Source organism: Tachyglossus aculeatus, chromosome 10 (genome assembly GCF_015852505.1).
Source record: "Tachyglossus aculeatus isolate mTacAcu1 chromosome 10, mTacAcu1.pri, whole genome shotgun sequence".
Taxonomy (NCBI): domain Eukaryota; kingdom Metazoa; phylum Chordata; class Mammalia; order Monotremata; family Tachyglossidae; genus Tachyglossus; species Tachyglossus aculeatus.
The window spans coordinates 16,854,820-16,881,814 of record NC_052075.1 but is presented as its reverse complement, the minus strand read 5'-3'; the positions used below and the strand labels follow the sequence as shown (position 1 = coordinate 16,881,814).

At 50.0% G+C, this 26,995-nt stretch overlaps 1 protein-coding gene across 1 annotated transcript in view; it reads right to left on the bottom strand.

The window, feature by feature from the left end:
* Positions 1–26,995, bottom strand: part of TBC1D1 (TBC1 domain family member 1) — a 141,807-nt gene that overhangs the window by 80,327 nt on the left and 34,485 nt on the right. The window contains exons 3-9 of the mRNA XM_038752611.1: positions 16,486–17,004; positions 13,852–13,941; positions 9,567–9,671; positions 8,972–9,104; positions 6,405–6,496; positions 3,700–3,810; positions 95–214 (exon numbers count right to left, since the gene is read on the bottom strand). Of these exons, the coding sequence (XP_038608539.1) occupies positions 95–214; positions 3,700–3,810; positions 6,405–6,496; positions 8,972–9,104; positions 9,567–9,671; positions 13,852–13,941; positions 16,486–17,004 (1,170 nt within the window). The remainder of the gene's footprint in view (positions 1–94; positions 215–3,699; positions 3,811–6,404; positions 6,497–8,971; positions 9,105–9,566; positions 9,672–13,851; positions 13,942–16,485; positions 17,005–26,995) is intronic.

Here is a 26,995-nt window from a genome sequence, read left to right as displayed (position 1 = left end):
ACGAATCAAGGCTCTCACCACAATACTAATAATACGGAGAAGAACAACTCTGGTATTTGCTAAGTGCCTGTTATGTGACAAGCACCGTACTCACCCTGGATAAAATGCTTTCCAATGACTCGGTCAGCGACCTCTTCGCTTTGCTCTTTAGCATATCCAGTCGAAACCGGGGCCCGGGGCTCCCCAACTCTTGGCCCGTACTCTCCGCTGCAGCCTGTGTGAGGGGAGAGAAATGCCGAGGTCAGAGATCGGTTAATCAACTGGTGGTTAGGAGAACTTCTGGGGCCTCTAAAGAGAGCTCCTACCCAAGTACCAACTCATCCTTGCTCAGGGTAGGCGGGCACCTCCAGCCGTCTTTTCTTCGGTCTGCCCGCACGGGTGCCCAGAGGGCCGGGCTGAACTTTCTGCTGGGCTTTCTCAGCTGCCTCATAGGCATCCCAACCTGGCCACTGGCCCAGATCCGGATCCTGACAGCTGGGACAGCAGGTACTTGGACAAAGTTCTCCTTAGTTAGCCAGCTCCTCTCAGTCGCCCTGCACTACAAACTTGAATGCCGGCCGGCCGGGGCTGGAGCTGAGACCAAGTCCGATCAGTAGCAGTCGTTGAATTAATAAGTGTAAGATCACTGTGGGCAGGACATGTGTCTGTTTTTATCTCAAGGCCCTACTGAGAGCTCACCTCCTCCAGGAGGCCTTCCCAGACTGAGCCCCTTCCTTCCTCTTCCCCTCGTCCCCCTCTCCATCCCCCCGCCTTACCTCCTTCCCTTCCCCACAGCACCTGTATATATGTCTATATGTTTGTACATATTTATTACTCTATTTTTATTTATTTATTTATTTATTTTGCTTGTACATATCTATTCTATTTATTTTGTTAGTATGTTTGGTTTTGTTCTCTGTCTCCCCCTTTCAGACTGTGAGCCCACTGTTGGGGAGGGACTGTCTCTATATGTTGCCAACCTGTACTTCCCAAGCGCTTAGTACAGTGCTCTGCACACAGTAAGCGCTCAATAAATACGATTGATGATGATGATGATGATGATGATCACATTCCGCTCCAGCCCTGGGGTCTTCAGATGGGCCTGGCAGTCACCCCGCTCTCTCCATCCCGGGGATAGGCTGGATGCTGGGGGAAGCCTAGGCGGGAAGGAGCCCTGCCTAGCAGGAGGAAGGTGGGTTTGGCTTTAACACGGCCCCCATGGTCATGCTGGCTAGCCCACTCCATTCGCCCAGCCTGGGGCCTCCCACTCTGGCCTCCGAGAAGCAAATGCTCTCTGGCTTCCAGGCCAGCTTCTCAGACCCCGAGAGGACAGACAGTCTGGACGCAAGGCTGGTCTTACTGACCACAGCCTCCAGCTTGCTTGCTGGCCTCGGCATGGCTCACTCCACAATGTCCCAGGACTCACTGCAGGCAGGAGAGCTTCCTTCTGAGCACGCTGTGCCCAGAAGGCTGCTCGCTTGATAAATACGACGACTACGACCACTAGCACTACTCCCCCACCTTGCTTTCACTTGGTTTGGAAGAGGGTATTCACTGGGGCCAGTGAGAGTAGCGTCTTTAAGTGGCCTCAGCTTTGAAAAAGAATTGAACTCCTTCCATTCAGTTTGAACAGGTAAAGAAATCGCTGTCCCTCCAGAACCTGGGCCTGGGTTCTCAGAGACTAATAACCTCATTTCCAGAGCGCTCAGTATTTCCCTGCTAAGTCCTTGTCACTGTGTGGTCAGAAAGAGAAAAGGCCAAATGGCAGGTGAGAACTTTCCCCGAATTTATGGTTTATGAGGTAAGGTTGGTCCAGCTTCACAGGATTTGGCATCTTTACCACTTTGGAAGGTTCGATTACCCATCCAATTTATCAGCGGGGCTTTATTACCCACACTCTGGGTTTCTGAGCTATTGCCTTGCTCAGCAGACACTAACTTTCAATTAGCTCTGAAGGCCTAATGAAAACAAGGGTGCAAGTCTGAAGGAAATACTCCCTTCTCCCTTTCATTCTCCAAACAGCCAGACCTTATGCTTTTTAGGGAGTGGACATTCAGCAAAGGTCAAAATTCATGTGAAATCAAAAGAATTTAAATGCTCTTCATTGTTCAGATGCCAAACTGATGGTTCTACAGGCAGATTCTATGGCAGGGAGCCTCACTAGTGATTTAGGGCTTGGGAGTTCTGGATAGTTACACTGTTTGAAAAGGGGAACCCCACTCTATGGGTTGATGATGATGATAAAAATAATAATAATAATGATAATATTTGTTACGGGATTTTTATGTTCCAAACATTACTCTATGAACTGGGTACATACAATACAAGCGGTACAGACACAGCCCCTGTCCCTCACAGGGCTCACAAACCAAGTGGGAGAGAGAACAGGTACTGAATCCCCATTATACAGGAAACTGAGGCCCAGAGAAGTGAGTGACTTGCCTATGGTCACAGCAAGAAAGTTCGGGGGGCTAGGCTTGGAATCTCTTGTGCTGTACTGGGTGCTGAACTCTCTGTAAGTGAGGGGGCAGAGCCCCATGAAATAATAATAATGTTGGTATTTGTTAAGCGCTTACTAAGTGCCAAGCACTGTTCTAAGCACTAGGATAGATACAAGGTAATCAGGTCATCCCACATGGGGCTCACAGTCTTCTTCCCCATTTTACAGATGAGGTAATTGAGGCACAGAGAAGTTAAGTGACTTGCCCAAGGTCACACAGCTGACAAGTGGCGGAGCCGGGATTAGAACCCACAACCTCTGACCCCCAAGCCTGTGCTTTTTCCACTAAGCCACGCTGCTTCTGTTTCCCAGGGGGCTCCCCCGTCGCCCACGCCTCTGGGCCTAAAGTATGTGTGGGAGCAAAACAGGCAGCTCGATGTTACAAAATAACCTCCTGTCAATTCCCCTCCAGCATCCACGTGCCCAGAACGTCTCAGGCTCGGGTTCCGTCTTCTTCTCGGCTCCCGGGAACTGTCCCGCCAGCCCCCTTTTCATTCATTCATTCAATCGCATTTATTGAGCGCTTACTGTGTGCAGAGCACTGTACTAAGCGCTTGGGAAGTACAAGTGGGCAACATTTAGAGACGGTCCCTACACAACAACAGGCTCACAGTCTAGAAGTGGAGACAGACAAAACAAAACATGTGGTCAGGTGTCAAGTCATCAGAATAAATAGAAGTGAAGCTAGATGCACATCACTGACAAAATAAATAGAATAGTAAATATGCACATGTAAAATAGAGTAATAAATCTGTACAAACGTATATACAGGTGCTGTGGGGAAGGGAAGGAGGTAGGGTGGGGGGGATCGGGAGGGGGAGAGGAAAAAGGGGGCTCAGTCGTGTTCGCTTATGCCCTCTGATGCCATGGCATTTTACAACTGACTAAGCAGCAACTATACTGAAAATAGCCTTGGTGGACAATATACCTGGAAACAGTTTACTTAGGAACTGAGGGGAGAGAAGGGAAAAAGTTAGGCAGGAATCTTCTCTTTATCACCGAGAAAGAAACAGTCTTATCTGGAAGACTTATCAATCAATCAATCAATCAATCGTATTTATTGAGTGCTTACCATGTGCAGAGCACTGTACTAAGCGCTTCACCCGTCCTCACAGGGGCCAGGGCCAGCGAGGGTTCGGATGCCTGGACCATGAGGAAAGGGCGGGCCGGACGCACGCCCGAGGACGGGTACCCCAAGGGGAAGATGGCGATGTCCTTACCTGCATCCCTGCCCCCAGGTGAACGTGGTCTTTCTGCTTCTCTTCGTACAGGCTTCTCAGGAAGGAAATAATCAACTCGTTCTCCCTCTGCTCATTTCTCGGCCTTATTTTCTTCCAAAACAAAACAGAAAACCACGGTGTCGGCTTTCCCACTGGGGCTCCTGAGGCAGCCTGGGGAGCAAGGGGGCCGTTGCTGGGAGCCCACGCTAGAGGGCGGTCGAGATTCATTCATTCATTCATTCAATCGTATTTATTGAGCGCCTACTGGGTGCAGAGCACTGTACTGAGCGCTTGGGAAGCACAAGTTGGCAACATTCTGCGATCACTGTCCTCCCATCTGCTGGCTCTCTCGGCTCTCCCTAACAAGCCAAGCTTTTTTCTTCTTCTTTTCATAGTGTTTGTTAAGTGCTTACCGTGTGTCAAGCCCTGTTCTAAGCACTGGGACAAATACAAATCAATAACAATAATAATAATGGCGTTTGTTAAGCGCTTACTATGTGCAAAGCACTGTTCTAGTAGTGATAGCACTTATTAAGCGCTTACTATGCGCAAAGCACTATTCGAAGCACTGGGGAGGTTACAAGGTGATCAGGCTGTCCCACAGGGGGCTCACAGACTTTATCCGCATTTTACAGTTGAGGGAACTGAGGCCCAGGGAAGTGAAGTGACTTGCTCAAAGTCACACAGCTGACAAGTGGCGGAGCCAGGATTTGAACCCATGACCTCTGACTCCAAAGCCCAGGCTCTTTCCACTGAGCCACGCTGTTCTAAGCGCTGGGGGGGGTGGGGGTGGGGGGGTGGATATAAGGTGATCAGATTGTCCCACGGGGGGCTCACAGTCTTCGTCCCCATTTTTACAGATGAGGGAACTGAGGCCCAGAGAAGTGAAGTGACTTGCCCAAAGTCACACAGCTGACAAGTGGTGGAGCCGGGATTTGAACCCATGACCTCTGGCTCCAAAGCCTGGGCTCTTTCCACTGAGCCACACTACTTCTCTAATCAGGTCAGACGCGGTCCCCGTTCCACATGGAGCTCATAGTCTAAGTAGGAGAGAGATCAGGGATTGAATCCCCATTTTACAGCTGAGAAACTGAGGGACAGAGCAGTTATGTGACTTCTAAACTGCAGACTCTCGACTAAGCTGGTTGCGGGCACTGAAAATGTTTCCCAACTCTGCGGCATGGTAGTCTCTCAAGGGCTTAGTACAGTGCTCTGCACGCAGCAAGTACTTAAATACAACTCATCGACATAATAATAATAATAGTGGTATTTGTTAAGCGCTTCCTATGTGCCAAGCACTGTTCAAAGCGCTGGGGTAGATACACGGTAATCAGGTTGTCCCACATGGGACTCACAATCTTAATCCCCATTTTGCAGATGAGGGAACTGAGGCACAGAGAAGTTAAGTGACTTCCCCAAGGTCACACAGCAGACAAGTGGCAGAGTCGGGATTAGAATCCACGACCTCTGACTCGACATGCCCAAGGTCACACAGCAAACAAGCAGCAGAACAGGAATTAGAACTCTGGTCTAATTTAGACTTTTAGTCTTTTAGACTTTTAGACTTTAAGTCTTTTAGACTGTGAGCCCAATGTTGGGTAGGGACTGTCTCTATATGTTGCCAATTTGTACTTCCCAAGTGCTTAGTACAGTGCTCTGCACATAGTAAGCGCTCAATAAATACGATTGATGATGATGATGGTCCTCTAGCTCCCAGGCCTGAGCTGTTTCCACTTGACGACACTGCTTCTCTAACTCCTTGAGGGCAAGGAACGTGTCTAACGACTTGGTTATACTGTACTCTTCCAAGCATTCAGTACAGTGCTCGCACCCTGTAAGCACTCAATAAATATGATTGATTAAATTCTGTCTGGCCAGTCCAGTCTGCTCTCTCGCCTCCTTCCCAGGTGGAGTCCCTCCAGACCTGGCTCTGCCCCCGCCACTAAAGCCCTGCCTCAAGCCATGGGTTCTGAGTCTTAAAATAATAATAATCGTGGTTTTCGTAAAGCACGTACTACGGGCCACGCCCTGTGTTAAGCGCTGCAGTAGATACTGCAAGTACAACCGGACCAGAGAATCTTGGTCCCACATGGGGCTCCTGGTCTCAAGAGGGAAGGAGACGAGGCATTCAATCCCATTTTACAGATAAGGAAACTGAAGCAGAGGAGGCGGCAAACCTCCCTCCTGTGCCTTCGCTCCAACCTCGGAGCCATCGAGCCTGCCTCGCCCTAAGGGCCAAAACCCGCTGATCCTGGAAGCCGGGCTTGGCTAGGGCAGACGGGCGGTGATAGCGTGGAGCATCGTCACACTGGCGGGGAGGGAAAACGTGACCTCTGCAAACGTGGAACTGATTAATAGAAATCACCACAAGCTCTCTGGCCGCCCTGCCAGTAGGCCTGCGGGGTGGCAAACGTCGGAGCAGCCTACAAGCAGCGACTCTGGCTCGAACAGCCAAGAGACCTTGACGCTCGGGACAGGACAGAGTGGTGAGCCGGCTCTCCTGCTGCTTGGGCTCTGTCGCTTCCAAGTGAAACATCAGGTGGAACGGAAAGGGGTCGGTGCTGTTCTCGGCTCAATGGGGGATCCCGGTGGGGATCGCCCTCTCAAAACGCGGGGTCACAACGGTCAAGTCTTCTCCCGGACGGCCGGGGCGGTTAGCGGGACACCCCACCTCTTACCCTCTCCCTCTGGAGCAACACCGGTACCTGAACCTCCTCAAAAATCAATGCCTGCTCTTGATTGTTTAGAGTTGTCAGGTGCCTCTGGAGTTCCAGTTTTGTCTTAGAAGAGGGCAACCCTAGGGAAGGGAGAAAAATAAGCACATGAGTAGATTCCAGGGACGGAGAATCTATGTGACATGCCACCTGGCAGGAGCGGCTCCCCATTTTTGGCTCCTGGAGCATGAGCTCTTTGTGGACAGGGAATGTGGCTGGTTATTATTGTACTGTACTCTCCCAAGCCTTTAGTACTGTGCTTTGCACACGGTAATCGCTCAATAAATATGACAGAGTGAATGAATGAGTTTCCGGTCACTGCCCTATCAGCAGGGCAAGAGGCCCCTGGAGCCACATGGAGAAAACGGAGCCACACAGACAGACACTCTGGGACATGGGTAGGAACTGTCTCTATATGTTGCCAATTTGTACTTCCCAAGCGCTTAGTACAGTGCTCTGCACATATGCACATAGTAAGCGCTCAATAAATACGATTGATGATGATGATGATATGGGGTGATGCAGCAATGCCTACCGGGGGTCCAATTTCTCCTGTCGGCCCCCGGGACCGACACCTTCCAGAAACCCTCTGGAGTTTTTGAGTCCTGGTAGGTTCAGCCCTGTCCCATTGAACTCCTCTGTGTCAGGTTCAAAAACAGGAGTTGCCCTCCTGAAGCCTTCAATCCTCATTTCAAATGCCAACTGTCTCTTTAGTTCAGGTACCAATCTGCTCCCAAGTCTCCTGGATTCCGTTCTTCTTCTCCGGGGGAGAAAAAAGTCACACACGAACGAGCTGTCACCCAGAACCTCTTGCAAGGCCCGTGGCCTGCAGAATGATGGACCTTTTTTTTTTTCCTGAGGTGATCGGGAGATTTGAGGAATCAGGGTCTGGCGGGGACCATACCCTGGCCCACCGGATGGATCCAAAAGGAATCGAGGGCAGCGTCGGGAGGCTGCAGCATTGTGGACAGCCACAGTGTCTGCTGAAACACTTGGCTCTGCTGGCTTCCCCACAGCCCCAAGGCAGTCTGCACCCCCTGGGTGGCAGGGGACCCTGGCGTCCAGGCCTGGGCCCCATTCTGGTCTTCGGCGGGGGAAGGGGAAAAGTCACCGGTGGCTATTTGGCTCGGCTCAGGGGAGGCATTTCAGCTCGTGCGGGCTGTGTGACACCCCAGCCTATCGCAAATTGCTCAGATGGAATAAAGCGAAAAGAAAATTAACGGCAAAATGCCAAGCTTTCAGCAGCACAACCCGGTGGCTTCTCGAGCCTGGATCATCCGGAGGAGGCCATGCCGGAATGTGCGGGATCATCACAGAGCGGTGCTGTCTGGAGACATTCCTGCTCAGGGTGACTGACCTCAGCTGGAGTGCAGCCATGGACCCCGACCCTGCCAACTAGTCCCCGCTTTCCCCCGCACTGGCTCTGCTATCACCCCTGTCCACATCAGGTTCAGCTAATGCTGCTCCTCCTCCCTTCCCGGAGTCCCTGGACAGAGCTGTGTGTGTGTATGTACGTGCGCACGGCTCCATTAGTTCTACTATCAGACAGCAAACCTGGACACCATTCGAAAAGGGAGAGCAGGGCCAGGGAAAAACATTCCAACACGTGTGTTTCTAGACGGTAAGCTCACTGTGGGCAGGGAATGTGTCTGTTTTATTTTTAGCACTTAGTACAGTGCTTTGCACACAGTACACACATAAATATGATTGATTAGGGCTGCCCAGCTTCCTTGACCTTTCCCCAGTGACATCCTCAGAGCTCCAAGTGCCGCTTGCCTAAACGCTAGAAACCAAAAGGCGCTGGATTCTCCAACCGGGGGCCTCATCACCGTCACCCGCCCACGTGAGTCTCCCACGTCCTTCCACGTCAGCAGACGCTCTGGCCTAAGGAAAGTGCTACTGCTCTGCTCCTTCCTATTATTACTAAATTAGTAATTGGACAATTTTCAATATTTAAAATGAATAATAACTATGGTATTTATTAAATGCTTACTAGGTGCCAAGTACTGTGCTATGCACTCGGGAAGATAAACAGCAACCAGATCGGACACACAGGGCGCAAGGTCTAAGGAAGGGGGGAGGACTGTTATTTTATCGCCATTTTACAGATGAGTAAACTGAGGCCCAGAGAAGCTATGTGAAGGATCCCACCAGGTCACAGAGCAAGCAAGTGGCGGAGCTGGGATCAGAACCCAGGGAGTCTGGAGATGCCAGGTCTCTGTCCACTACGCAGCACTGCTTCCCCCCAGCTGGTCGGTGGACAAGGCCCAATGCCAGTTTTTTGGGGTGGAGTTCCTTTCCGGCCTTTTTTTTAATGGTATTTGATAAGTGCTTATATGCCAGTAAGTGCTGGGGTAGATACAAGGTAATCAGGTTGGACACAGTCCATGTTCCACGTGGGGCTCACAGTCTTAATCCCCATTTTAAAGATGAGAGAACTGAGGCACAGAGAAGCGAAGTGACTTGGCCGAGGTCACAGAGCAGACAAGTGGCGGTCAGATTTAGAACCCAGGTCCCAGGCCCGAGTTCGATCCACTAGGCTGGCCCTTCACGCTTACCGTCGATCTTCTCGCAGAGTCTGTGCAGGTTCTGCATGGGGCAGCCTTCGCACAACTGCGCGGGGCCTCTGCACGTCTGCTGCACTGCCGCAACCGTGAAGGCCTGCTTCAGCGTCATCATGATTTCATCCACCTGAGCGAAACAGGAGCAAATCCAAGCTCAGACAACCTCCCAGGCCAGTGGCTCTGCGGACCACATCCTCTCTCCAGGAAATCGCCAGCCCCCGTCCACGTGATTGCTTATCTGAAGAACATTCCTCAGACGTCAAAATTCCCACGATCGCAGGTCACGGGAAATGGCTTTCAGAAATGCAGGGCTAGGCCCCGGGACGTGAGCCGGGAGCTGGGGGTGGGTGTCAGCACAAACCAGAGACCCGCTCCACCTGCAGAGCTGGGTGTCGGGGGTGGGAGGGGGGCTGGATGTTTCCCGTTGAAAGCCGACTAACAAACTAACCCCCTGAGGAACTGCACCCCAGAGGCAACCTTTCTGGGGGCTGGGGGGGGTCGGGGGAGAACTGGGAGGGACAGACAGACGGCCAGCAGGTCAGAGCCACAGCCTAGGGACGGATCTGGGTGGTAATCCCAGGGCTCTTACCAAGGCCTCATTTGTGCACTGGAATACGTAGCAGACAAAGTGGACTCCACCGCTCCCTGAAGACTCTCTGCAGATGAACCCAAAGTGATCCACATGGCTAATTCCCTGGAAACACAAGGAAAGGGGGCCGGGAGGCGGGGAGACAGGGCAGGGAGAACGGAAGGAATGAGGTTAATGAGGGTCACGAGAGTCTGTTGCCAAGGGCTGCTTCTTCCTACTTAAGTATTCAAAAGCTGGACTGTCCCAATTTTTTTTAAAATGGCATTTGTTAAGCACTTACTCTGTGCCAGGCACTGTACAAGATAATCAGGTTGGACACAGCCCATGTCCCACATGGGGTTCATAGCCTTAATCCCCACTTTACAGATGAGATAACCGAGGGGAAGAGAAGTGAAGTGACTTACCTAATGTCACAGAGCAGACAAGTGGTAGAGCCAGGATTAGAACCCAGGTCTTCTGACCCCCCCGGCCCATACTCTATCCACTTAGCCACACTGTCCCTTATCAATCAATCATATTTACTGACCGCTTCCTGAGTGCAGAGCACTGTAGTAAGCACTTCGGAGGGTACAACATAACAATAACAGATTCCCTGCTTCAGCCTATAGTCTATAAAACCTTATCTGCAATGCATGGCAAATAAGATTTTATCCTTAAAAACCCAGCCTTTGAGATTTTACAGAGGCCCCCTTCAGAGCAAGGGTGTGATCAGAAGCAAGTTAGAAAACACATACAAAAATCCCTGCCCATCCCTCCATGTGCTCTGAAACACTGGGCTCGGGAAGATGGGGAAATCATTTCCATCAGTGGCATTTATTGAGCACTTATTATGGGCAGAGCACTGTACTAAGCACTTGGGAGAATACAAGTGCTGCGCAAATCCATACACAGTGCAAATCCAAGGGTTTAAGTACAGTGCTCTGTACATAGTAAGTGCTCCCTAAAACTATTGATTGAAAATCAAGAGCAGAAGAATCCTGCAAACAGAAAACAGCCTGGTGGGTGGGAAGATGTTTTCCTTCTTTGCAAGGGATTAAACTGGCATGAACAACCAGTCCAAAGCAGCCAGGTTCCCCAGGGGAAAACCAGGGAAGAAGCCAAACTTCCCACCTTTGCCCCCCTCTAGACTGTAAGCTCCTTGTGGAAAGGGAAAGCGTCCCCCAATCAACTGTACTGTACTCTCTCAAGAGCTTGGTACAGGGCTCTGCACAAAGTAAGCACTTTGTAGAAACTATTGATTAATTGATCCTTACAGTCCCCAATTCCCTTATCAGTAGTTCACCTTTAATATCCATCTCCTCTGTTGGGAGACAAACAAAATAATCAGACCGGACACGGTCTTTGCCCCACGCAAGGTTCCTAACAGGGAGAGTCAGGTAGCCCCATTTTATAAATAAGGAAACTGAGGCACTAAGAGGTTAAGTGACTTGCCCATGGTGACACAGCAAATCCGTACTCCCAGTCCCGTGCTTCAACCACTGGGCCGGGCTGCCTCCCTAATGATCAAAGTGGTCCCGGTTCGGTCTCCTCCATCTTCTCTATTCCACCTTTCTCAGTCATCAATATTCACACAGTACTTCCTCTAAAAGCAGCCAATGGGAGAAACGAGGTACAGAAATCCAGCGGCAGAAAGCCGGAGGCTGCGCCCGCCCCCGCACCCCCTTCCCGGTCCCCAGACCATTTGCCAAGGCAAATGAGGAGCCGGTTCAGAAATCCGGAGGCCATTACGGCCATTAAGGCAAAGGCAGAATGGGATTAATATTTCAAAGAGATCTGTTCGGTTCCTCTGTAGGCTCCCAGGGCTGGCGTTTTCATGGCAGTCTGCACCGGTTTCTGAGTGCCCACCTGTTGTCCTGGCCCCAAGGAAGGAACACTGGGTGTGAGCAGCTCAGACCTTAGACTGTGAGGCCCATACGGGACAGGGACTGTGTCCAACCTGACCTGTATCTATCCCAGCACTTAGAAAGGTGTTCAACACATAGTAAGCACTTAAATATCATAAAGCAAACAGACAGACTGGCCCCCGGCTCCCCAGCCAGGAGCTTCCGATGTCACCGGCGGGAGGGGGCAAGGAGACGGTCGCCGACAGCCGGGGCCTGTGGGTTCCCCGTGGGAAGGGTGGTGGCTGGCGGAACCCGAGGATCCCGGACAGTCCCCGCTGGCCCTGTTCCGGGGCTCTCTGCAGCAGCCCGGGAACCTAGATGGCTGCTCCTGAGCGAGATCACGAGGGACCCAACTGCCCCACCGCCTTTCCTGCAGTCAGGTCCTTGTAAGACACGGGCGCTGAGGCTCCTGGACTGTGGGACTGGGGGCAGAAAATAAAGTGAACGCAGATCTGAAGGGAGCAGCCCAGCTGAAAACCTGCCGGCGGACCGGCCGAGAACCGCTCCTCTCCTCCCACCTTGGTGGGCTTTTCCTGTTGTTCCAAGTCCTTGCCGCCCCTCAGCTCTGCCCACTTTGTCCTGGAGGTGGATGCCAGCTTGATGCCCCAAGCCCCCAGTCTACTCTTCCCCCCGTTTACCCTTCCTCAGAAGGGCTGTCTCACTGCTCCCTCGACACTGTGCACCCTACAGGCCCAAGGAAGCCCCCGGCCCCCCATTCCATGGGACTGTATGAATCCCATGCTGCCATGGACACCGGCTTACCGGCTAGCTGTATAGAGATGGGTCCACACTAAGCCAGGAGGAGGGAAATCTGAATGAAGTCAGTAAGTGGCATTTATGGAGTGCTTACTGTATGCAGAGCACTGTACTAAGCATCCATGTCTGCAACCTTCTAGGGCAGACGTGGGTTGAGCTGAGCTGTGAAAATGGCACAGGCCCCAGCTCAGTGGTGAGAGAAGGCGGCAGGGATCCCCTAGAGGGACAGGAACCAGCGAGACCCTCAAGGGTCCGGCCAGGGATTCACTCATTCAATCGTATTTACTAAGCGCTTACTCCATGCAGAGTGTACTAAGCACTTGAGAGAGAATACTACAACAATAAACAGAAACATTCCCTGCCCACAACGAGCTTACATCAGAGCACAGACTACTCGGAAGCCTTGCCCTCCTGAGGCTGTTCACTCAACTACCCCAACGTTTCTCTTTGACAAACAGCAGCCGCTGAGCCAACAAATCCAAGAACTTCTTGTCCCCTCTGAAATCAGAAATAGCCTCTACAGCGGGCTCTGCTTGGGGGTGGGGAATCCGAGGACAGGGAGCTTGCTCATCCCTGAGGGACAGCACTGGTGTTCCCCTGGGGGAAGGGGCAGTGCCTTTCAAGATTCCAATGGCTCCTTTTGGAAAGCTTCTTTCCCTCGACAGGCCTCCAGGGTTATTTCAGTGCAGCTTGGTGTTGTGTAAGCACCAAAGAAGCATTAAAAGAGGAGTCAAGAAACATTTTCAATGGAGATGAATTGGAGTTCAAATCTAGTGTGGGTTCCAACTCCCAGAAGACAAGTCTCGATCGGCACCTTCTGCTTGGTTCCCCCAAAAGAGGTAACCCCAAAGTTCTTCAGGACCGAGACCTCGGGCCCATCTGCCCAGTTTCTCAGGTGCCACAAGGTTAGGCCGGAGACACGGAGATCTGCTAGGTTCCCAGGCTGGGCTCACTGGTTTCACTGAAGGCTACGCATTGGATAATCGATGGGTCTGCAATTGTTTTGGAGGATTTGTCATAGGAAATGCACTTGGTGCGCCTTGGGAGATTCTGAATGGAGCACCGGTTCAGCTGTCAGTCATCCTTTCCTCGGCCATTTAGGAGGCACATGCAAGGATAGGCACAGAGCCCACTGAGGGCCAGGGGCTGTGTCTAATCTCCACCTGTGCATTCTATCCCAGTGTTTACAGTGAAGAAAGACATGAAGAGAAAGGCCTCCCTGCTAGGTCTAATGGACCCCGGGGTCCTTCCTCCTAAAGGGCACAGGAAAGGGACCCCTGGCCAATGATTGCCAGGAAGACAATTCAGGACAGGGCCAGCCAGCCCAAGAAGAACTTCAGTGATTTTCTGCACACCCCCAGGGGGGAGACTTGAAGACATAATCATACACTTTCAGGGCCCTATTTAGAAAATCTAAAATGTCCTCATTAAAGATAACCAAATACGACAGGAAGTTCAAGGATCCCCGTCTTCCTTTCCCACTCCCCTAACTGGCACGATAGTCCAGGCCCCCAAATGAATGTATGGGCGTAGCTTTGAAAATAGCTGCAGCCTATTTGGCTCGACTGCCGCGTGGACCAAGGAGAGATGATCTCAGTCCAGAAACCCATTTGGAGGATGGGAATCAACCCCTACAGCCAATTTACCTGAGAGCAAAAGGAAATCTCCTTAAAGCTTTTCTCCAGCGCTACTTTCTTTGTGTCAGGACTGATGAGGAAGACCGCAGACTGGCCGATCTAAAAAATTTAAAACACACATTTATCCTTCGATTCAAACCATTTGACCCGCATTCCATTTCTGGTTGCTGTGGTCTGTGAGAGGGTTATAAGTACGGAAACAAAAAAGGAATACCAGTTTTAACTAAATCCTAGCTCTGCAATGATTTAGAATCACCAGATGTCCTCCTCTTTCACATCTGAGAAGCACTGTGCAATAGTGGAAAGACCTTGGGCCTGGGTGTCAGGATCCTGGGTTCTAATTCCAGTTTCACCTCTTACCTGCTCTGTGACCTCAGGCAAGTCACTTTATTGTTACATGCGTCAGTTTCCTCATCTGTTAAATGAAGATCAAATACCTGCTCTCCCTCCCCTCAAGACTGTGACTCTGATCTTCTTACATTGTATCTATCCCAGTGCTCAGTATCATGCTTGGTACAAAGCAATATCACTTCATAGCACATCACAATTATTATTATTACCTTCCTAACAACTAACGGAAGCTCCTTTACCAAACAGCCCCGCACTCTGATTCTCATATAATTTGGCCAACTTTAAGACGGTTATCAAATTTGGACCGTGGTTTAAAGAACACAAGCTCGAAAATGAAAGAAACACAACAAAACAAAATAAACAAAAAAAGCCAAATCCTTTCCCAGGCAACAGAACTGTCAAAGGACAAAAATCAGACTTAAAACTGACGTTTCCAGTGTTGGTTTTCTATACATCTCAGTTTTCTAAACGTTGACGGGCTCAGTCCCTTTAAGCTCTAATGTGTCTCACTAGCCTCATCCATAGCCTCCTTCTCTTCTTGAACTCGTGGACACTTCATCCCAAATGGTGGAGTGGGGTATGCGGGAGGAGGCTGAGGTCCACGTCAGATGATCCCTCCTGCCCTTGGCTACTTATTCCGAGCTGGGTTCATAATAATATGGACAGAGTTTCCACTGCCTGTGCTTTGTGGGGATGGCCCTGGAGTGGAAAGGCATAGGAAGCAGGGGTAGGGGCATGTCATTCTGATCTGAAGTGCCCCAATGGACCCCTGAGGGTCTCGGGAAGGCTGAATCCGACCTAGAGCTGCTCCAGGATGGCGGAAGACCCTCGGCCTGCACCCGTCCTGGCACGTGGGCTGTTTCAGAACCATGCCAGCCCTGGGGGAGAGGTTAGAGAAGTGGGAGGGGAGGATGGGGGTGTGGATGGGAGCCGGAGAGAACAGTTCCTTTTCAAGGTTTCAGGTTTTTCTTTTATGGAATTTGTTAAGCCCATACTATGTGCCAGGCACTGTACAAAGCACTGGGAAAGATATAAGATAATCAATAGGGTTGGACACAATCCCTGTCCCACCTAAGGCTCAGTCTTAATCCCCATTTGGCAGATGAGGTAACAGGTACAGAGGAAGAGAAGTGACTTGCTCAAGGTCACCCAGCAGACAAGGGACAGACCCGGGATTAGAACCCAGGTCCTCTGGCTCCCAGACCTGTGCTCTTTCCACTAGACTGCACTGCTTCCCAATGTTCCTAATGCTGTTGCTGCATTCCCTTAAAATTCATATGACTAAGCAACTCACTGTCCCTATTTCATGTAAAATTGGGAATGTACACAGGTGAAACTTTGAAAAAGATGAGCAGGGCATACTTACAGTAATTAAAAAAAAGACAGCACAAAGCTAATATTATATATATATATATATATATATATATATATATATATATATATACACAGAAAGTACTCTGAACTGTTCTATCCTATATTTGTGTGTGTGTGAGAGAGAGTGAGTGAGAGAGAGGGAAAGAGAGGGAGAGAGAGAGAGAGGAAATATCTAGCATTACAGTAAGACTTGTTTGCTTCCAGAATTATTATGGTGAGTGCCTCCCTACTTTTCTCATTGATCAACCCAGTAAGAACTGAATAGTCACACAACAAGGAAGAGGGAAAAAGAAAGTGGAAGTCTAGCCATCCCCCAACTCTGCCCAATAGGTTGTGAAATGAAATCAAAACGAGGTTTCCTTTTCACAAACCTTCCCCACTTCCTCTGGGCCCTCCATGGGCTCAGCGGGGACCAGCTACAGAGTCCAAAGTTATCTGCATTGCATTTTTATGGATCCTTGGCAGATAATACCCAGAGGGAATGATGATGTTCAAATGTAACCCCTGAACCTCTAAACAACCTTATTCTGGGTGAACTTTGGATAGGTTCGAGCGCTTCTTTCGAAAGGAGTTATTTTTCCCAGTTTTATGACCCCCTCCCTATATTGCTGTTTCATCTGGTCTAGTTTTGATGCTTTTAAAACATCTTTTTTATGCACGTAAACCCAGAAACCATTTTCACATGCCAAAGAATATTTCAATTGGGAGTTCCCCAGATACGTCCGATTGACGGGGGAGCGTTTATCTTGAGAAGCCCTCAAGAGCTTTGTACAATATTCTTGCACATAATAAATGCCATGGGTAGACGCCGCCCAGTTGGCTGTATTTATCTCAAACTCCCAAGAATTATCTGCAGTGACTTTGGCCTGTCTGCTTTGGAACTTTTCCTACTCAGAGGTTTAAGGCAGACAGCATTACCGTGAATAACATAGTTCGATTTTCCTCAATGTCTGTCGGCTGCACCGTGTTGTGGCCCCCAAGGAGGTGGCTCTCGATGTCGTTTCCTTCAAAGGATCGGAAAAGGCTACCGGTCCTGCGGCTTCCATCGTGAAATTCCTTCCTGAAAGCCAAGGAACGCAGTCCGGGCTGAGAGCAAGACTTGCGAATAGGCCGCCTGTCCCCTTCCTCGCCGCTCCCGGGTTGAAAGGCCGACCGGAACTTCTCCGAGAGCGAGAGCCCTTCCGAGCTGTTTGAGGCCTGTAGGCTCCGGGAGGTCGAGTCAGACTCCGCTTTGCGGGAGCAGCTGACGTGGTTGAACTTCTCGATGCACTCATCGATTAGCGCTGGGGGGGCCTTCTTGTGGGCTACGGTCACACGCCCACAGAACAGGACCTCGAACTTCTTGGCGAAAGTGTCGTCGAACTCGGAAGGAGAGTGGAACTCTTCTTGGCGGGCGATCTTCCCAGCCTGTCTGATGGAGCCGATGATTTCTGGCACCTGTGGAAAATTAGAGACTGGATCAATCAATGATAGTTACTGGGCGTGTACTGTGTACGGAGCGTTCATTTTCATTCATTCATTCAATTGTATTTATTGAGCGCTTACTGCGTGCAGAGCACTGGACTAAGCGCTTGGGAAGTACAAGTTGGCAACATCTAGAGACGGTCCCTACCCAACAGTGGGCTCACAGTCTAGGACGGGGAGACAGAGAACAAAACAAAACATATTAACAAAATAAAATACATAGAATAAATATGTACAAATAAAATAGAGTAATAAATACATACAAATATATATACAGGTGCTGTGGGGAGGGGAAGGAGGTAAGGCTGGGGGGAATGGGAAGGGGGAAAGGAAAGGGGGCTCATTGTGGGAAGGCCTCCTGGAGGAGGTGAGCTCTCAGTAGGGTTTTGAAGGGAGGAAGAGAGCTAACTTGGTGGATGAGCGGAGGGAGGGTATTCCAGGCCAGGGGGATGACGTGGGCCGGGGCACTGTATTAAGCGCTTGGAAGAATGTGATACAACAGATTTGGGAGAGAAACGTTCCCTCTCCACAAGGTCTAGGGGAGGAGTTTATAGTCTAAAGAATCCAAGAAGTGGTAAGCCGGCCAGAAATGATGGGGGCAGCCACACCAGAGGGGTCGGTGCAGGGGAGGGACAATGGGGAGGAAAGGTTGATTGGCTCTGGGCAACTTTTGGGAGGTGGCGGGGGGGAGGGGGACGTCTTGGTTCCCGGCAGGAGGGCTTCAACCCATGGTTCTTCAGAGACCCCGCCAGGTAGTGCCGACTCCCAAGTTTCCCTGAAGGTCAGAGACTGCGAGCCTCATGTCATTTTTTTATGAAAACATTCAGCTCATATTTCTCCACTCTTCAAGAACCTCCGGTGGTTGCCTGTCCACCTCTGCATCAAACAGAAACTCCTCACCATCGGCTTTAAAGCACTCAATCTCCTTGCCCCCTCCTACCTCAGCTCATTACTCTCCCAGCCACACACTTCACTCCTCTATTGCTACCCTTCTCACTGTTCTTCAGTCTCATCTGTCTCATCGGCAACCACTCGCCCATGTCCTTCCTCTGGCCTGGTACACTCTCCCTCTTTATATTCAACAGACTATTACTCTTCCCACCTCTGAAGTCATACTGAAGGCACATCTCCTCCAAGAGGCCTTCTCTGACTGAGCCCTCTTTTCCTCTTCTCCCACTCCCTTTTGTGACCCCCTGACTTGCTTGCTTTATTCATCCTCCCTCCCAGCCCCACGACCCTTATGCACAGATCTTTAATTTTAAAGAGAAGCAGCGTGGCTCAATGGAAAGAGCGTGGGTTTGGGAGTCCGGGGTCATGGGTTCAAATCCCGGCTGCGCCAATTGTCAGCTGTGTGACCTTGGGCAAGTCACTTAACTTCTCTGTGCCTCAGTTCCCTCATCTGTAAAATGGGGATTAAGACTGTGAGACCCACGTGGGACAACCTGATCACCTTGTATCCTCCCCAGTGCTTAGAACAGTGCTTTGCACATAGTAAGCACTTAAATGCCATCATCATTATTATTATTTATTTACATTAACATCTGTCTCCCCTTCCAGACTGTAAGCTCACTGTGGGCAAGGAATGTATCTACTACACTGTTATACTGTACTCTCCCAAGTGCTTAGTACAGTGCTCTGCACACAGTAAATGCTCAATAAATACAATTTACTGACTGATGTGCAGGAGAAAGACTGTGCCCGATCTACTTGGCCTATATCTCTCCCTGCGCTTAGCCTGGTGCTTGGCCCGTAGTAAGCGATTAACAAATACCACCATCTTTATTCCCACTGGCCCACAGATTTCCCTGGTCCCTGGGCCAACCAAAACCTCGCAGTCGTCACAAATCCACAGTCCGCCGTCCACACTCACACTTCCTCTCACCCTCCCGTTTTCCGGCCTGGCCTCGGAGTGTCCATCGGATGGGAACGCACTCGTTCCAAAGCTCCTCCTCTGGTGCCCTACCACCACAATGCCGGGGAGAGACGGTGGGGGCAGGGGACGGGCAGATGGTCCATCCCCAGGATGAGGACAAGAAGAACACCAATACCATGCCCCTGTTCACACCCAGTCCCCGAGGCCAGGAGAAACCCAGCTGCGGTGCCCTCACCATCTCTCTCCTCCTTGCTGGTGGCAGGGAAGAGGCGGAGCCGCCATCCCGACTCCATCCCTGGTCCTTTCCAGCTGTGGGAGTGGGGCAAGATAGACATGGCTGCTGGCCCTGCCCCAGAGACCACGGGGGCAAAGCTAATAACTTTTCCCCGCGGTGCCAAACCTACTGGCCCTGGAGTCGGCGCCCGTGAATGGCGTGGATCCTGCCGACCCAGTGAGGCGACTGCCAAATGAGAAGCGCAATGACTCGGTGGCCCAAAGCCAGGGTGGGAAGTGGACAAGCAGTCCGAAGGCTCGGTGGGATAGGTTCCTTGGCCACTAGAAGGTCACCTCAAGGGCACTGTCATTGTCAAACTGCTAGCCTTTAAGCATCTTGACTTCTCACTCTATTGTACGCTTCCAAGCATTAAGTACCATGCCCTGCACAGAGTTAGTGCTCGATCGCAGCGTGGCTCGGTGGAAAGAGGCCGGGCTTGGGAGGCAGAGGTCATGGGTTCAAATCCTGGCTCCGCAGCTGTGTGACTTTGGGCAGGTCACTTAACTTCTCTGAGCCTCAGTTACTTCATCTGTAAAATGGGAATTAAGACTGCGAGCCCCACGCGGGACAATCTCATTACCTTGTATCCCTCCCAGCACTTAGAACTGTGCTTCGCACATAGTAAGCGCTTAACAAGTGCCGTCATCATTATTATCAATCAATGGGTGGTATTTATTGAGCACATACACTAATAACTGTAGCATTTGTTATGCATTTACAATGTACCAAGCACTGTAGTAAGCGCTGTAGTCAGACACACTCCCTGCCCCACACGGTGCTCACGCTCTCAGGGGGAGGGAGAACACCCATTTAATCGCTATTTTAAAGACGAGGTAAGTGAGGTACAGAGAAGCAAGGTGACTTGCCCAAGGTCACAAAGCAAGCAAGTGGCAGAGCAAGGATCACAACCCGGGTTCTCTGACGGCGAGGCCCGTGCTCTTTTCAGTAAGCCACACTGCTTCCCTCCAACCAACAGATATCAAAGATAAGCAAGATCGCAGAAGCAAAATCAAAAACAGCTGGATAAGCACTGCGCCATAAAGAGTAGAACTATTCCCTGCCCGAAGGGGAAAAAGTGTCACCCTGGATGAGAGAGAGAAAGGAGTGGAAAGAAACAGGAGCCAAGAAGAGGTGAGTCTGGAGAAACCTGAACCGAGAGCGCTGCGGCTGACACAAAAAGACAAGGACATCATGAAATGACAGGAGAAACTAAAAAGTGGAACATGAATAATTAATGATGGCATTTATTAAGTGCTTACTATGTGCAAAGCACTGTTTTAAGCACTGGGGAAGTTACAAGTTGATCAGGTTGTCCCACTGGGGGCTCACCCTCTTAATCCCCATTTTGCAGATGAGGTAACTGAGGCACAGAGAAGTTAAGTGACTTGCCCAAAGTCACACAGCTGACGCTTGATGGAAAAGACTGCTAAATGATGGACGGCCCAACAAGGATGATCATGAAGCATAGAGGCCTAGTGGAGAGAGCACAGGACTGGGAGTCAGAACGACCTGGGTTCCAATCCTGGGCTCTGCCACTTGTCTGCTTTGTGATCTTGGGCAGGTCACTTCACTTCTCTGGGCCTCAGTTACCTCATCTGTAAAATGGAGGGTACGACTGTGAGCCCCACGTGGGAAATGGATTGTGTAACCTGATTAGCTTATACCCACCCAAGTCCTAGAACGGTGCCTGGAAAATAGTAACTGCTTAATAAATACCATTTAGAAAGAAAAAAAGAGTTCTGGGAGTGTTGAGTTCTCCCTGGGGTTATACCCCTCTGGGAATGACCGTGCAACCGGCTCTCCTCCTCACCTCTCGTCAATCCTCGCACAGAGGAAAACTGATGCTGAGGTGCTCACCTGCTCTGACATCACAAATGAAGGCACCTGCTGTTTCTCCAACAATATGGTCCGCAGAGCCCAATCTGGCTTGTGTTTTCAAAAAATAGGCCCAATTCCCCAGTTGTGCTTTAGCCAAAATACACACAAAAATCAAGCCTCGGGGCAGAGCTGAGTCTATTAAAAGTTTCCAATATATGACATTCTGTGTTCCAGCTAGCATTACAAATGTGCTCCGACAGAGTCTGTGAAGAAGTTTTGAATCTCTGAAACACAGATTTAGCTATGCATTTCTTGTCCGGCAGAAATAAAAAAAAAAATAGATGTATGCAAACCTTTAAAAAAATGCAGAAGTTTGATTTAAACGTTGAGGGTTTCCACCAAATTGGCGAGATTACCTTGTCACCCCAGACTCTCTTCTCTAGGACCATTCCACCTGGTGAGCCTTGTGATTAAGAAACAACAGTGCAGATAAGAAATTATCAGTTCCAAGTCTCACTGCCAGATAAATGGCTTGACATTACTGACCTTCCGCTCCTCGGTGTGAAACTCGATACCCCACTGTCACCCCCAGCTTTGTCTGCCAAGTTCCCTAAAGCTTTTTGTGATTCTATTTTCTGTCTTTAAATCCATGTATCATCAAATACCAGTGCTTTATCAGATTACTAGCCAGCAGAATTCCATGACGGCATGTCGTTCTGTGCTGCCAACGAAAATCTTGGTTTTTTTCTACATTTTCAGTGTGTAGCTATTGCATAACTTAAATCTTCTTCCAGGTTACTTTTCAGCCCAGAATATTGTGGCAGCTTTGTGAAATGGACATAATTGTCCACGTGCCTTAAGAGCATACTCATCACCGTCATCTGCCAGGGAAACTAATATTCCTCATCCTCATATGCATCCCAGAGCCAGACACGTAAATGCAGGGGCCTCCGTGACTGGCCATGGATTCAACCTGTACCCTAGTGCTTAGTACAGTGCCTGGGACGTAGAAAGTGCTTAACAAATGCAAGATGTGTTCCCAACTGGGGGCCTTCCAAAGGGTCTGGGGACCAAAGCATCTAGACTGAGAGCCCACTGTTGGGTAGGGACAGTCTCTATATGTTGCCAACTTGTACTTCCCAAGCGCTTAGTACAGTGCTCTGCACACAGTAAGCGCTCAATAAATAGACTGAATGAATGAAAGCATCAGGGAATCCAGGGAAACCTGCCTCAGGCCAGGGCCATGAGCCATGTCGGGCTAGGGGGGCCTCCGAGTGACCCATGGGGTCCAATAGAGAAGAAGCGTGGCTTAGTGGAAAGAGCCCGTGCTTGGGAGTCAGAGGTTGTGGGTTCTAATCCCGGTTCTGCCGCTTGTCAGCTGGGTGGCTTTGGGTAAGTCACGTAACTTTTCTCTGTGCCACAGTGACCTCAATGGGGATTAAGACTGTGAGCCCCTCGTGGGACAACCTGATTACCTTCTATCTACCCCAGTGCTTAAAACAGTGCGTGGCACATAGTAAGAGCTTAACAAACACCATTATAATTATTATTATTAATAGCGGCTCGGGATGCCTAGAGGGAGCCCAGGTTGCCTGTTCTCCTACTGCCACCGCCACCCTCCTGGGCAGCCAGGACCTGTGTGAGGCTGGCACAAAGGTACTTAGCCTGGCTGGAGGACAAGCCCCTTCAGCTGGCTCCCTGGCAGCAGAAAGGGAAGGTGGCAATCAATTGTGTCTGTGGCTGCTACGGATCCAGCTGACAAGGGCCCGCAGGAGTCAGGGAAGCCAAGATGCGGGCTGAGCTACCACAGCCGAGCGCTTCCCTCTCCCAGCCCCAAATCTGGCTCCTGGAACCAATCTCTAAAGTGCTCAACCCCTCCCTCTCACAGGAGCAGGAAACCCGGAACAGGGAGCATGGAGCACGGAGCAGGAAGGGAGGCATTTGCACACCATGTTTCCTGGGCCGAGCAGAGGGGCAAGGCAGGAACCCACACTGCTCCACGAAGCCGCACTTCTTTCCAAGATCGGAGGTCAAAGGGCTCCGTGTTCCTGTGTCTGCCTCCCAGAGTGTCCCACACCTGGCTCCCACTTAGCAGTAAACCTTAGTGATAACGCCACCTTTGGAAGCTCTTCCTCCAAATTCCAGCCTGTTTGACTTAAGGAATAACTCTGCAAAGAGAACCATGTCACTTTCCCAAGTTTAAAAAAAAACTTTGGCTTTAATAGGCATTCCTGAGTTGAGGCGTGGAGGTCAGGTTTCTTAGGTTGGCATTCCCTGAATGTACAGATTTACTTGGAAAAGAAAAAGGCCAACCCTTGAAGGGTCAGAAGGGGAAATCTGGACACACACGGACGGGAGCTGAGCAAAAGGAGCCCTTGGGAAAAGCAATAGGTCTGAAAATGGCTCAACCTCCGCCCTTTGGAATGGAAGAATGTGAACACCTTACCATTGGCTTTGAAAGCCCTCAATCAGCTCACCCACTCCTATCTTACCTCACTCATTTCCTGCTACAATCCAGCCCGCACACCGCTCTTCTACCACCACCTAAATCACTCTACCTCTATCTTGTCTATCTATCTCACCACCACCCTTGCCCACATCCTCTCTCTGGCCTGGAATTCCCTCCCTTCACGTAAAACAGATCACTACTCTCCCCACTTTCAAAGCCTCACTAAAATCACCTCTCTCTCAAAAGGCCTTCCCTAACAAAGACCTCACTTCCCCAACTTTCTCTTCTTTCATTATCCTGTCTCTCCCCACTCCAGGCCATACTTCACTCTGCTGCCAAGATCATTTTTCTAGCAAAAAGTCCTCACTCTCGGTTTCAAGGCTGTCCATCACCTCGCCCCCTCCAACCTCACCTCCCTTCTCTCCTTCTACAGCCCAGCCCGCACACTCCACTCCTCTGCCGCTAACTTCCTCACTGTGCCTCATTCTCACCTGCCCCGCCATCGACACCTACCCCACGTCCTTCCCCTGGTCTGGAATGCCCTCCCTCCTCATATCCACCAAATTAGCTCTCTTCCTCCCTTCAAAGCCCTACTGAGAGCTCACTTCCTCCAGGAGACCTTCCCAGACTGAGCCCCCTTCTTTCCTCTCCTTCTCCCCATCTTCCCCCAACCCTCCTTCCCCTCCCCATAGCACTTGTATATATTTGTACATATTTATTACTCTATTTTACTTGTACATATTTACTACTCTATTTTATTAATAATGTGCATAAAGCTCTAATTCTATTTATTCTGACGGTTTTGATTTTGACACCTGCCTACATGTTTTGTTTTGCTGTCTGTCTCCCCCTGCTAGACTGTGAGCCCGTTGCTGGGTAGGGACCGTCTCTATTTGTTGCCGCCTTGTACTTCCCAAGTGCTTAGTACAGTGTTCTGCACACAGTAAGCGCTCAATAAATATGATTGAATGAATGAATCATTTTTCTACATAAACGCTCGGTCCATGCTTCCCCACTCCTCCAGAAACTCCAGTGGGTGCCTATCCATCTCTGCATCACATAAACTCCTCACCATTGGCTTTAAAGCAATCCATCATCTTGCCCCCTCCTACCTTACCTCACTGCTTTCCTACTACAAATCAGCCTGCACACTTTGCTCCTCTAATGGTAACCTTCTCACTGTACCTCAATCTCGTCTCTCTTGTCTCCGACCATGTTCTGCCTCTGGTCTGGAATGCCCTCCCTCTTCGTATCGGACAGGTGATCATTCCTCCCGCCTTCAAAGCCTTATTGAAGGCACATCTCCTTCAAGAGGCCTTCCCTAAGTCCTCATTTCTTCTTCTCCCACTCCCTTCTGTGTCACCCTTGCACTTGGATTTGCTCCCTTTATTCACTACTATCTCAGTCCCAAGGCACTTATGTAGATATCCGTAATTTATTTATATTAATGTCTTGTCTTCCCCTTTAGACTTGAAGCTTGTTGTGGGCAGGAAATGTGTCTATCACCTCTATTATATTGTACTCTCCCAAGCACCTAGTACAGTGCTCTGCATGCAATAAGCACTCAAATGTGATTGACTGACTGATGGGTAGAAATGTACAGCCTCTTGCTTCCTTCTGCTTGTTTTTCATTTCAGAGTCAGTTTCCCTCACTAGATTGTGTCCAATCTGATTCACTTGGCTGTACCCCAGGGCTTAGTACAGTGACTGGCACATAGTAAACGCTTACCAAATACCATTAAAAAACAAAACACACACAAACAAGAAAAAAACACTCTAAGCTCCTTGTCAGTAGGGAGCTCGTTGTGGGCAGGGAATGTGTCTACTACCTCTGCTGCACTGGACTCCTCCGCTTACTGCACACAGTAAGTGCTCAATAAATACCACTGATGAGGAGGAACTGTGGCTACTACTTCAATTCCATGCTCTCGAATGCTTGCTACAGTGCTCAGTTCAGTGCTCTATACACAGTGAGCACTCAAATACTCTTGAATGCCTGACCGGTTTTCCTTTGTTCAGATTTAGGAAGTGCTGCATTGACCAAAAACTGCAGGCATGGACTTGGGGATTAAATGTACGACAGCCCGCCGTAAAACTGTTGAAGGCAAAAAGTGGCAGAATTCCACATTTCCCTGGGCAGGGATCCCAGCGAGTCGGCCCTTTGCCAGAACTGCGGATGAACGGAGCCGGTTGGCAGCCGCCTCCGCCAATGTCCAAGAGACCCAACTCCTAAGCGACACCAATCAATCAATCGCATTTATTGAGCGCTTACTGTGTGCAGAGCACTGTACTAAGCGCTTGGGAAGTACAAGTTGGCAACATATAGAGACGGTCCCTACCCAGCAGTGGGCTCACAGTCTAAAAGGCAATGGCAGGGTCTGGTGGTGGTGGTGGTAATGTTTACTGAGCGCCCAACTGGACGCAATGCAGTGCTTGTAGTACATGCTGGGGAAAGAACGACAGAAGGCCACGACACATTCCCGGCCCACAAGGAGCTTGCATTCCAACAGGGAAGACAGACAAAAAAAATGGCTTTCACTCTAGTTTGTGACTGGATGTCATGCCCGTCGTGCTACGTATTCTGGGAAGGAGCAACCCTACTCCCCGGAGACCGGCACCCGATCGAACAGAATCACGCCCAAGGCTTGCACGTGGGAACCACAGACCAAGGAAGGCCTTCCGGCTACCAGAGCACCAGCCAATTCATTCAATCGTATTTACTGAGCGCTTACTGTGTGCAGGACACTGTACTAGGCGCTTGGGAAGTACAAGTTGGCAACATATAGAGACGGTCCCTACCCAACAGCGGGCTCACAGTCTAGAAGGGGGGAGACAGACAACGAAACAAAACATATTAACAAAATAAAATAAATAGAATAAATATGTACAAGTAAAATAGAGTAATAAATACATACAGACATATATACAAATATACACGTGCTGTGGGGAGGGGAAGGAGGTAAGGGGAAGGGGTCACTGTTGCTGATGCCGAGCTCTGGGATTAGAAGCACGGGGGACAAAGAGGCGAGGGAGAAGGAAGTCGGGGAGAGGGGGGAAATGAGGTCATGCGTCCACTATTAGGAAAGCAGACCGGAGTTATCTCATCTGGAGCTATTAAACTGCTTCCCCCAGGTCCGCACGGGAGAAGAATGGCACAAAAAAAGCAGGACCCACCCGGCAAACGAATGTCGTTCAGTCTCTCATCATCATCATCATCATCAATCGTATTTATTGAGCGCTTACTATGTGCAGAGCGCTGTACTAAGCGCTTGCGAAGTACAAATGGGGAACATATAGAGACAGTCCCTACCCAACAGTGGGCTCACAGTCTAAAAGGGGGAGACAGAGAACAAAACCAAACATACTGACAAAATAAAATAAACAGAAAAGATATGTACAAGTAAAATAAATAAATAAATAGAGTAATAAATATGTACAAACATATATACATATATACAGGTGGTGTGGGGAAGGGAAGGAGGTAAGGTGGGGGGTGGAGAGGAAGGAGGGGGCTCAGTCTGGGAAGGCCTCCTGGACACAGCTCCATGAA